We start from the raw sequence: 12,573 nt of genomic DNA, 5'->3' as shown, positions 1-12,573 counted from the left end.
TAACTAATCACAAATTAATGTTATAACTTAAACACAGACTCCCTTATCATTAATATATAGTAAGTCCACATAATTTGCCATTGAAGCTTATAACCAGGTCCAAAACAGTTTTGGATTTGAAACTTAATAGGTGACTCTTTATATTAAATGCCACTGACACACTTAACGAGAATTTTGAATGTAACAGTTCTTTTTAACCAAAGGAAGCAGTTAAAAAGGGTTTTTGTTGGGATATATAAGGAGACTTCATATAACTGGCATTGAGGGTCGGGAGAAAACTCTGAGTATTTCTAAAGGGGCCTTTTTGTATACTTTCACTGAAACAAAAAGCCAAGTTAATTTAATCTGCAGTTAAATTTATGATATTCAAAGAGGGTATCTTGGTAATATAATAATTACTTGGTAAATTGTATCACTTTAGGTGGAGGAAGCTAAACAAGAATTACAAGAAGTTGTTGAATTCTTGAAAAATCCACAAAAATTTACTGTTCTTGGAGGTAAACTTCCGAAAGGTAAGATATCTTCCCTTTCACATAACTTGACATACTGTAATATGTCACTAATTTAACTCTTATCAAATTTGATCAAAGTTTAATTCTTACTTGCTATTTTACAAATAAGTTCTCATTCTGAACATACTGTTCTGTAATCTTTTTTTTTGGTAATTTAAAATTTTGTTATAATTTCAAACTTTAAGTAAATTGCAACAATAAATAGTACAAAGAACTCCCTCCAGGGCTTCCCTGGTGGCGCAGTGGTTGAGGGTCCGCCTGCCGATGCAGGGGACATGGGTTCGTGCCCCGGTCCGGGAGGATCCCACATGCCGCTCCGGCTGGGCCCGTGAGCCATGGCCACTGAGCCTGCGTGTCCAGAGCCTGTGCTTCGCGGCAGGAGAGGCCACGGCAGTGAGAGGCCCGCATACCGCAAAAAAAAAAAAACAAAAAACACCTCCCTCCATACTTTTAACTCATGAGACTCAAAATTTTTTTAACATTTTGTTCTATTTGCTCATTCCTTTCTTTACATAACGTGTAATTTTAAAACCATTTGCAAGTGAATTATAGATGTCATGCTCCTTTGCCCCTAAATACCTCATTGTGTATTTCCTAAGAATTACGGATATTCTCTTTACACCATTTCAGTACAGTTATTAAAATCAGGAAATTTAACAGAGATCCAAAACTATTAATCTAATTCAAAGTCATATTCAAATTTTAGCATTTGTCCCAATATGTAAACAGTATTTAAATGATATAGGAGAATTAGTTAAGGAGCAGATCCTGAAGTGAATCATTAGTAGAGACAAATACGTTTTGGCTATGTTTCAAAATATTGGTCATTGATGTGCCTTCAACTGCAAAGCTATATAAATTAATAATTATTTGTTATAAGTTCATGTCAGGCTTTGTTTCTGATTTTTAATTTGAACCGTTCTTGTTTATTTTTTCTTTTAGGAATTCTTTTAGTTGGACCACCAGGGACAGGAAAGACACTTCTTGCCCGAGCTGTGGCCGGAGAAGCTGATGTTCCTTTTTATTATGCTTCTGGATCAGAATTTGATGAGATGTTTGTGGGTGTGGGAGCCAGCCGTATAAGAAATCTTTTTAGTAGGTTTTAACGTATCTTTCATACAGTACTAATTTCTCTTAACTTCAGAGGAAGAGGGTTTCTTACCCTCTCTTTGCTACCTGTTTCTGATTGATATAGTTGGCTGAAACTGTAGGGTTCCGGTTTCGGATAACTTAGTGTGTGAGCTAAAATAGAACTGTACTTTTTTCTCCCAATTAGTCGGAAGAGCTAGTGGAAGTGCTACATTGCTGGGTGAGGCTGGGGGCCTCACCAGTTTATTGAAAAAGCTGTTACTTTTATTAGAAACAAAAAATGCTTCTCAAGATGTTGGCAACAAGTCATAGTATAGACATCTGTTTCAAACAGTGTACTTCTCCCTTCAATTATAAATTATATTCCAGTTGGAGGAGGAATACCTCCTTAGCTATGGGAAGTAGAAGTATTTGAGGGACTGTGTAAGCTGGTCTCCTTGTACACAAACCATGCATTTCCTCCCCAAAGTATCATATTCAGAAAGCCAAAGATCACAGATACATTTAGGGATCCCATAGTAGTCACAGAGCCAAAATGACATATCACTCCTTGTTGATTACAAGGCAGAAGTTCCTGGACAATATTGTGACCAGTAGCTGTTTGAATATCTGTAAGAGCTTTAGCCCAGGCTGAAGTGCTCACCAACCACAAAAAAGTGGCAACAAGAGTAACAACAAAGTCAACCATGGGAAGTTTTCGACTATCACGATACACGTTCGTGTAACCAACATAGAGCAGTGATGCAGTACAGGAAGACAAAGACTGCAAAAGTAACATAGAATTGTGCAGAAGAAGAGTAATCTCTAATAAGGACATGGTTTTTCCAATCTACATCACACATATTTACACCTTGATGTGCCTGAAATGATGCTTCATTCAACCTGAATTGATAACCCAAAGTAGCTGTGATCGTTTTATTGTCAGAAACTTTAGGATGACAAGCCACTTGAATTTCTGTTTTGCCCTTAAAACCTCCACAGGTGGCAAAAGCAAAGATAGAAGCAATCCACTCGAGGACCTTGATGAAGCCGAGCGGCTTCTTGAGTGGCTTGAGGTTGAGCTGGAAGGAGGACATCCTCTGAGGGAAGGAGGGAAAGAGAGTCAGGACGGTGGGGCGGAGGAGGAGGGGGACCGAAGAGACAGAGCAGCCTGGCCGTGAGAAAGGACAAGCGGGGCGGGCCTATCAATTCTTTACTATGTATTTAAAAAGTATTTGCCTCAAATCTGATTGTATATGGTTTGTACAACTAGGAAGAATGAATACTCAATGGTATAATTTTTTTTTTCTTCTGAGGCTACTGTTCTTAAATCAGTTTAAGAAGGACCTCCTTTTATGTATTTTCTCCCTACTGAATGTCTTTTTTTGGCTTTTTAACTGTCTTACAAATTGTTAAATATTTATGCAATTTTATTTTAAAAGTGTTGATTTTATTAAACTTATTTGAATCTTTTCTGTCTTCTTAGGGGAAGCAAAAGCAAATGCCCCGTGTGTTATATTTATTGATGAATTAGATTCTGTTGGTGGGAAGCGAATTGAATCTCCAATGCATCCATATTCACGGCAGACCATAAATCAACTTCTTGCTGAAATGGATGGGTAATTGAATCTTCCTGTCTTTAGAATTTGGTGATATATTTGGTAGCATACCAGAGATAGGAAAAATTTTGTTTATAGGCAACAGAGTAGTCCCTCATGCAAGAAGTAAAGACAAGCTATTTTGACTATTGTATTGTTTTTACTAATGGGATCATTGATAATTGTTACATCAACTTTTCTTAAATTAAAAAATAGATTTTTCATTTACTGTAGCATGACAGGAAAGCAGTGATTCCAGCTGAAAGTAGTAGTCTCTTTGGGGATGTAAAGGGAGAATACCCTTATCCCTGCACTGTTTGTGACTAGCTTTGAGTGTTGCTGTAGATCAAAAAAATGTTTCTTAAAGTCATATAAGACATTCTGGAAGTCTAGGAGCAAATAATTTGAATTGGTAAACTTGAAAATAATTTTTCAAAAATTAGTCAGGGACTCAAGCTTTTTGTGTCAGGTCATCTCTTCCTAACTAGAAAAATTATTATGAAGGTATGTAACCACAGATGATTTGGTGATTTATTATTAACACTTTTATTGAAGTGCACTGGCATTTTAAAAAACAATTAGAGATGCCTTATCATTTTGGGCTTTAAAAAGATCAATCCCTTTTCTTTGCTGTCAGTAAGATTAATGATAAACAGTTTTGCATAGAACATTTCTACATGTGTGCTGTTTTAATTTTCAATGAAAAGGTCCTTTTTTTTTTTTAATAGTTTTAAACCCAACGAAGGAGTTATCATCATAGGAGCCACGAACTTCCCAGAGGCATTAGATAAGTAAGTATTAAAATTTTTGTGATATATTCTAGAATAGTGATGAACTTTAAAAACATTGTGCTAAGTGAAGGAAACCCATTACAAAACATCACATATTATATGATTGCTTTTATATGAAATGTCTAGAATAAGCAGATCCATAGCAACAGAAAGTAATTTAGTGGTTGCCAGAGGTTAGGGAAAATGGGAAATAACTGCCAGTAGATTTGGGGTTTCTTTCAGCTGGAGAGGGGGAGGGGGTAAAAATTCTCTAAAATTAGATTGTGGTGATGGTTGGGCAACTCTGAATATATTAAAAACCACTGGGTTACACTACCAAACGTAAAATCGATAGCTAGTGGTCAGCAGCGGCGCAGCACAGGGAGATCAGCTCGGTGCTTTGTGACCACCTAGAGGGGTGGGATAGGGAGGGCGGGAGGGAGGGAGACGCAAGAGGGAAGAGATATGGGAACATATGTATATGTATAGCTGATTCAATTTGTTACACAGCAGAAACTAACACACCATTGTAAAGCAAATTTATACTCCAATAATGATATTAAAAAGAAAACTACACTGGGTTTTCGACTTCAAATTCTATGATATGAAAATTGTATCTCAGTAAAGCTGCTAAAAGAGTCTTCTCACAACTTAAACATCACAAAGCTTTTGGGTGGGGGGTGGAGAGGATTTTTAGAATAAAATTTACTATAGTTTAAAATTTTTATTGGTTTTATTATATAGAAGTTATTCCTACTGTCATTTGATCTAATAGTTCTTGCCTAAGACTCTAGTTTAATATTTTGTACATAATAGCAGTAAGATGGATGTGTAGCGCTCATAATAGATTGCTGTAGAATTATTTGTTCCTTGACTGGCTGACTTGCATGTCTTTGTCTCCGACGGGTTGTATGCTATCTAGATGCACACATTTATCTATATGAACCTTTGTTCTGCCTTCCGGTTATTGAAAATGTTATTTGAGCCACGTTTTATAAGGAACTAATCTGAATATTTATGTTCAAAATAAATATTTGTTGCCATTGTCTTTCCATCTTCTCTTTAGGATGTCAGTCCTGTTTAACTTGACCTTCAGCACAGTCAGCTTATTAATTTATATTTTCTTTTTGTATTCTCCCTTTAGCGCCTTAATACGTCCTGGTCGTTTTGACATGCAGGTTACAGTTCCCAGGCCAGATGTAAAAGGTCGAACAGAAATCTTGAAGTGGTATCTCAATAAAATAAAGTTTGATCAGTGTAAGTCTTAATTCGATGATACAGACATTATCTCCATAAAATGGTAATATATCAATCCACCCTGTTTGTGGTCCTTACTCAGGATGTCTTAAAAGACAAATTCCTTTAAATATCTATTTTTCTCTCCTCTTGTTTGTCCATAAAGTCCATTTCTCAATTAATGTGTATCCAGAGATTCTGTCATTTTGAATCCCGATTCTAAACAAAGTTTTCTTTGAGTACTTAGATAATACTTGATGAATCTATGTATAAATGTTTCTTTAGATGAATGTAAAATATAAAATAATATAAAAAGCACCTGTATATTATGAGCATAGTACCTTATGATATAGTCACTTTGGGGCCAAAAGAGGGGAAGCAAACTATAAAACAAAACACATGGAAATATTATAGAACCACCTGAGTAATAAAAGCAGCTATTAAAGCTGCAGTATTTTCAAAGATATCTGAATCAATTCATAAAACCAAATATGTTTCCGATAATAAGGGGGGCTATTATGTCCAAAGTTATTCCAAGATGAAATTCTGAAAACAAAACGTTGTCTATGAATGTGCTTTTTCAGTTTGTGGTTAGGCCATAATTAAAGGTTTGTAAATCGTTATCTGGCAACTCTACCTTTCTTTGTTTATCACAAAGTTATTTAAATGTAAGAATTTTTGTCATTTGTCCCAATGACAATTTTAATGGTGTGTTTAATAGCAGTTTTGGCTTTTTCCCCTTAGAATTTAGTGAAGTAAGCTTTTGTAAAATTACAGTTCATGATGGCTGTCTTCTTTCTTTTGCAATGTGAGTTCTTTATGGAGAGCTTTTTATTAGCTCTTCTGAAATTTTAATATTGTGTCCTGTCTGCATATAGCTGTTGATCCAGAAATCATAGCTCGAGGTACTGTTGGCTTTTCTGGAGCAGAGTTGGAGAATCTTGTGAACCAAGCTGCTTTAAAGGCAGCTGTTGATGGAAAAGAAATGGTTACGATGAAGGAACTAGAGTTTTCCAAAGATAAAATCCTAATGGGTAGGTTTTCTTTTTTTCTTCTTTTTTTTCCCCTATCTTATACTGTTCATTATGTTAGAGGAAAAATTCTTTTTTTTTAAATTGCCACTTGGTAATTTTTGGTTTGGTGGTACTTCGCTCTATTTATTTATTTATTGGCTGCATTGGGTCTTCGTTGCTGCATGCGGGCTTTCTCTAGTTGCGGCGAGCGGGGGCTACTCTTCATTGCGGTGCACAGGCTTCTCATTGTGGTGGCTTCTCTTCTTGTGGAACATGGGCTCTAGGAGCGTGGGCTTCAATAGTTGTGGCTCACGGGCTCTAGAACTCAGGCTCAGTAGCTGTGGCACACGGGCTTAGTTGCTCCGCGGCATGTGGAGTCTTCCTGGACCAGAGCACAAACCCATGTCCCCTGCATTGGCAGGTGGATTCTTAACCACTGTGCCACCAGGGAAGTCCGAGAAAAAAACTCTTAATTTTGAGAGAAAGTTTATAAAAAATAAAGGTATAGAAACATACAAATACATACTCTAACAGAGCAACACAGTTTGGCCTCTTACGGAACAAATATATTATAACTTATATTACACTCTTTGCGGGGCATGAGTGCCCATGTCTTTCCTCTTGTCTGATATTGCTGATAAAAGAAGAGTTAATTTTACTGTTTTTCAGTATTTAATTTTTATTTTAAATCTTGAATTGCCTTCAAAACAGGTTAGTTATATTCCTGTTAAATTAGAAGTTTATTTTCTAGAAATAGAATTAAGCTTTTCCTTTTGATATAAGGATTAAGATGATAGTTTTTACAGTTTGGTTTTCAGTTGACAAATTATGGTTTACATGTGTTGTAGAGTGGAGTCAACTCATTTTTTAAACTTTCACACTTTTAAAATATTTATGATATTAAGTCATATTACTCTAAGAATGACTTTGAGGCAAAGGAGCTTCATTCATTTAAATATACCTTCCTAATGGAGTATTTTACTTAAGTAAGTTTTTATTCTTAGGGCCTGAGCGTAGAAGTGTGGAAATTGATAACAAAAACAAAACGATCACAGCGTATCATGAATCTGGTCATGCTATTATTGCATACTACACTAAAGATGCTATGCCTATCAACAAAGCTACAATCATGCCACGAGGGCCAACACTTGGACATGTGAGTATCTTTAGTTTTTCTTTTCTTTCAGATAGTGCTCCCCAGGAGCTTATATAGGAAATTGCTGATGAAAACATTTCAAAAGAAAATTCAGCTACTTCCTAGGTGTGTTGATACTTTCTTCTTTAACTTCCTCAACTGTCTTGAAATCAGACATACTTGTGAAATTTATCTGCTAATAAAGGATATCCTTAATATTTCAGATAATATATTTACATTATGAAATGTAATTCAGGAATGACAGCAAAATATAATTCTTAAATATGTAGTTGTTCTTTTCCCCTCAAAAGAAATTATGTATCATAGTGACTGGTTCAATAGTTTTTCTAAGTTTTTTCTCATTGAGTAGAAGTTTCATTTTCATATCTAATTATAGACATTTTATTTTTATTTATTTAATTTTATTTTTGGCTGCGATGGGTCTTCTTTGCTGCATGCGGGCTTTCTCTCGTTGAAGTGAGAGGGGGCTGCTCTTCATTGCAGTGCGTGGGCTTCTCATTGCAGTGGCTTCTCTTGTTGCAGAGCACAGGCTCTAGGCGCGCGGGCTTCAGTAGTTGTGGTACATGGGCTCAGTGATTGTGGCTTGCAGGCTCTAGAGCGCGGGCCCAGTAGTTCTGGCACACAGGCTGAGTTGCTCTGCAGCATGTGGGATCTTCCCAGACCAGGGCTCGAACCATGTCCCCTGCATTGGCAGGCAAATTCTTAACCACTGCACCACCAGGGACGTCCCTATAGACGTTTTAAACATTTTTGTGCAACGAGGTACAAACAGTTGTATTGCAGCATTAACTACTTATTATTTATAAACTGCACTTTTGCTTTCCTCATTTTATACATAGCTGGTTTGGTCATCAATCACCATGACCATCTCTATTAAATGCTGCTGAGCTTTCAGCATCATGGTATTAAGTAAGGTCATGGGAGACAAATGATAATTCAGGTTAATTAATGTAAGTGTTTCAAAACTGTGTCTGAATTTTTTCTTTGTTTTTCAATTGTCTAGGTGTCCCTGTTGCCTGAGAATGATCGATGGAACGAAACTAGAGCTCAGCTTCTTGCTCAGATGGATGTCAGTATGGGAGGAAGAGTGGCAGAGGAACTTATATTTGGAGCTGATCATATTACAACAGGTTGGCTGTAAAGAATAGCTTTGGTTCAAATTGTGTTTGTTGGTTTAAAGATTTTTTTTTAACTTGAGTTTTATGTATATTTTAAAATTTTAGGTGCTTCCAGTGATTTTGATAATGCAACCAAAATAGCAAAGCAGATGGTCACCAAATTTGGAATGAGTGAAAAGGTAATGGCTAATTTTAATCCTTCCTCATGTATCAAATGTTGATGTGCCAAGTGTCTCTTTGTGAGATAGGGCTCTCATTATAAGTTGATAGATTTTCCCCTATCTCATTCCAGGTGGATTTAACAAAGCTTACTCTAAACTAAATATCATTTTCTGAGAAATGTAACATACTCTTTCCATTCTAGCTGCTCAAACAGTAAGAGTTATTACTTCATGGATTAACCAAATGATAATATAAATTCTTTAGCTTTTTTTGTTCATATGACATCGAAGACCTACTTGTTGAGCTTGCTTACTTTGCCCTTTCCACATACTTCACGTTCCTACATTATCACTGTGGCTCCATAAAGCAATTCCAGTACTCTGTGAAGTGTGGATTTCTGGACCAGAATAGCTGCTAAGGTTTTCTAAGAAGGTACTCAGAACAGTACTTAGGATTTAAAATTTTCTCTCTTGCTCACACTTTTTAGTATTATACTTGCAGAAGAATAATGAAGTTTTTTTGCCCTCAAGGGCATTTTTATATTGTATTTTTTCCTTGCCCCCATGATATTTATTTTCTTATGTATAGGATAGTACTTCCTCTGTTACATACATTAGTGTTGGAGGTTTTTCTGTTGGATTTCTTTCTTTTCATTGATTTTAGCTTGGAGTTATGACCTACAGTGATACAGGGAAACTGAGTCCAGAAACTCAATCTGCTATTGAACAGGAAATCAGAATCCTTCTGAGGGTAATGATCTTTTTTTTTTAATGTTTATTTATCTATTTAGTCAAAATGTGCCTAAATATTTGGGTGCTTGCAAAAAACCTAAAGTTCCTCTGTTTTATAAAGTTAATAGGCGTACCGTTGCTGCCGTGATTAAATATGTCATAGACTGGATCTTTGACATAGACTGGAACCCCTGATCGTAGACTGGATCTTTATTTTATTCTGGCCATAGGCTAAGAACAATATATATATATATATATATATATATATATATATATATATGTATGTATGTACGTATATATATTTTTAATTTATTTATTTTATTTTTGGCTGTGTTGGGTCTTTGTTGCTGCACTTGGGCTTTCTCTAGTTGCAGCGAGCAGGGGCTGCTCTTCATTGCGGTGGCTTCTCTTGTTGCTGAGCACGGGCTCTAGGGCGCGGGCTTCAGTGGCTGTGGTGCGGGGCTTCAATGGTTGTGGCGCATGGGCTTAGTTGCTCCATGGCATGTGGGACCTTCCTGGACCAGGGATTGAACCCACGTCCCCTGCATTGGCAGGTGGATTCTTAACCACTGTGCCACTAGGGAAGCCCAGAACAATTTACATTGTGATTTAAATATTCAGTTCTACTTTAGCTGATATATTTCTAATATTTTATGTATTTTCTTTAATTTGATTATTTTACTTGGACATGGTTATGTTCAAAATGTCTAGTAATTGTATTGTGCTTATGTAACCTGTGTTTCTTGGTGTTGGTAAATTCATTTTTACATCTTCCACCCAATTTTATAAGGACAAAAATATAATTCACTAGTAAAATATTGGCATAAACATTGTACAGGCAAATATGACACTGCCAAAAATGAACTGTTATTACTGCCGTTATTCATAAGCTGATAAACTTAATTCAGACTCACCTTTGGAAAGAGAGTTGAAGGATTTAAGTGAAAAGTTCAAGGTGGGTTGCAAAAAAAAAAAATCAAATGTATGGAAGTCAGGGATCACCTTTAATGATACTGTATTACAGTATTGAGAGGTAAGTGTTTTACCAAGTAAAAGAATGGAAATTATCTTTTCTGGCCATTCTAGATTGAGTAAATTGGTGAAATCTCAAGAGGCAAAAGGAGCAAACTCCCTTTCCTTTTAGCACGTATTTTGAAACGAGAAATACATTTCTGTGTTCACAGACCTTATTTAGAAAGCAGATGAGTACAATGTATACTTTTATTTCTTAAGTAGCTTTTTGTTTAAGTAGTCCTCAGTTATCTCTATGATAGATTTTGAGGTTAAAAATATAACATTTGAAAGTATGAAAGAGTTATCTTTAGGGAACCAAGCTTTTAAATGCTTTTATCTTTCATAAATAGAAGTCAATAGATTTTATAGTTTTTTAGGGTACATAAAGGCTTTTTATCTCATTTAGGGTTTTTGCTTCTCCTAAGGTTTCTGCCTCTTACATATCTGCTTTGTATTTCAGGATTCGTATGAGCGAGCAAAACATATCTTGAAGACTCATGCAAAAGAGCACAAAAATCTAGCAGAAGCTTTATTGACCTATGAGACTTTGGATGCCAAAGAGATTCAGATTGTTCTTGAGGGGAAGAAATTGGATGTGAGATGATAGCTCTTGATGCATTGTTGGTTTTATTGCAAGACCATAAGTAGCACTGCAGTAGTCGTATTTTGCAACACTTTTCTCCCATTCTTGGTATCACTCAAGGGTGTGAAACACTTTGTCAGTCTTTTGTCACATTTATCTAATTTTGATTATTCTCATGATGGACACCTACTGCAAATAGCAATTTATTAAAGAAAATAAAGAACTATCAGGATTGAAAACAGCTTGTTTGAGAAATGTCAATCAGTTATTAAGTTGAAAATAAGTAATGATTTTATGGTTGGTTACAGTGCTAGATGTGAATAGAAATTGTGCCTTTAGCTCTTGGGAAGTATTTTTACTTAGGAAAATAAAATTCATGAAGGATTGTCTTTATTTCTAGATAGTACCACTTATCTTTGATAAAGAAATGATGCTATTTGGCTATTGGTAAATCATATTTCTACATACATCAGTGGAAACTTCATTAAGATGCACTTAATTATGATCTAGATTGACCATATATAAAGTGTTTTTTTAAAAATCTAAGAGTAGAGAATTGTGAACCTACAGATACAATTGGAATTTAAATGATTATTATAAGCTTTTTAAAATGCAGCTTGCATTTTCATGGTCTTTTTTTTTTTAACATTACTATCACTCTGAAAATGAAGTTTATTTCAGAGCAGCAGTATTTTGTTAAATAAACAAGTAACACACCTCAAATTATGAATAACTATGTAATTATGCTTTGCATTAAAACCAAAATAAAACCAAAAACCCAGTCCCGTTCAGAGTGAACTTTTGAATTATGCTGTGTTAGAAATGGAAAGTTGTGTTTATTTTTCAGTCAGATTTTGTGAATATGAATGTATTACAGAATTTACAGATGACTTTAACTCAGTAGAAAAATTATTTTAGAGCACATTGTATTGGTTTTACAACCATATTATATTCTTGAAGTGATTTTATTAAAATTACCTACAGTTTTCTAGTAACTTTTAAGCTGTATATGGTCTTCGTTGAGGTTGGTAGAGGGAGCTTGCTACATGATATTCTTGCCCTTTTATTTGGGTAATTTAAAATTTTGATGTACTTTCAAACTTAGAGAAACATTACCAGAATAATACAAGGAATTTCCATATATCCTTGATTCAGATATACCAGTTATTTTCATTTGCCCATTCTTTATTGCCCCTGCTTCCTTTCTCCCTTTCTCCTCTCTTCCCTCCCCTCCTTCCCTCCGCTTCTCTCTGTGTTTATATATATATGAGTATACATGTCTTTGCGTGGACACACGATTTCATTTGTCTTGATAGACTTCTAGAAATTGCTGTGTGATGTGGCGAGTTTCTGTTTAACTTTTTAAGAACCTGATGAACTGTTTTGAAAGTAACTATATAATTTTACGTTCCAACTACCAGTGTATGAAGGTTCCCGTTTCTCCATATATTGTACAGTGTTTCTTATAGTCTTGTCTTTTTGACAAAGCCAATCTAGTGGGTATGAAGTAGAATCTCATTGTGGATTTAATTTACATTTCCCTAGGACTAGTGATTTTGAACATCCTCTGCTAGGCTTTTGGTCATTTGTATATCGTCTTTGGAGAAATGTC

The 12,573-nt window shown here is 35.4% G+C and overlaps 1 protein-coding gene and 1 pseudogene across 3 annotated transcripts in view; one reads left to right on the top strand and one right to left on the bottom strand.

Moving 5' to 3' along the window:
* YME1L1 (YME1 like 1 ATPase) overlaps positions 1–11,202 on the top strand; it is a 30,399-nt gene extending 19,197 nt beyond the window's left edge. For 2 of the 3 annotated variants that reach the window (XM_065901161.1, XM_065901168.1), the window contains 11 exons: positions 422–512; positions 1,455–1,607; positions 3,067–3,199; positions 3,907–3,969; positions 5,093–5,205; positions 6,063–6,218; positions 7,202–7,353; positions 8,357–8,483; positions 8,577–8,650; positions 9,297–9,383; positions 10,839–11,202. In XM_065901161.1, coding sequence (XP_065757233.1) covers positions 422–512; positions 1,455–1,607; positions 3,067–3,199; positions 3,907–3,969; positions 5,093–5,205; positions 6,063–6,218; positions 7,202–7,353; positions 8,357–8,483; positions 8,577–8,650; positions 9,297–9,383; positions 10,839–10,982 — 1,293 coding nt within the window. In that variant the 3' untranslated portion in view covers positions 10,983–11,202. Of the gene's footprint in view, positions 1–421; positions 513–1,454; positions 1,608–3,066; positions 3,200–3,906; positions 3,970–5,092; positions 5,206–6,062; positions 6,219–7,201; positions 7,354–8,356; positions 8,491–8,576; positions 8,651–9,296; positions 9,384–10,838 lie in introns of all 3 variants that reach the window. The other variant, XR_010657827.1, reaches the window with a different exon arrangement.
* LOC136118962 (synaptophysin-like protein 1 pseudogene) lies at positions 1,990–2,677 on the bottom strand (annotated as a pseudogene).
* Positions 11,203–12,573: the final 1,371 nt, after the last annotated feature.

The sequence above is a fragment of the Phocoena phocoena genome, chromosome 2 (genome assembly GCF_963924675.1).
Source record: "Phocoena phocoena chromosome 2, mPhoPho1.1, whole genome shotgun sequence".
NCBI classification, from domain to species: domain Eukaryota; kingdom Metazoa; phylum Chordata; class Mammalia; order Artiodactyla; family Phocoenidae; genus Phocoena; species Phocoena phocoena.
The sequence above is the reverse complement of the archived record's forward strand: the minus strand, read 5'-3'. Positions and strand labels throughout refer to the sequence as shown.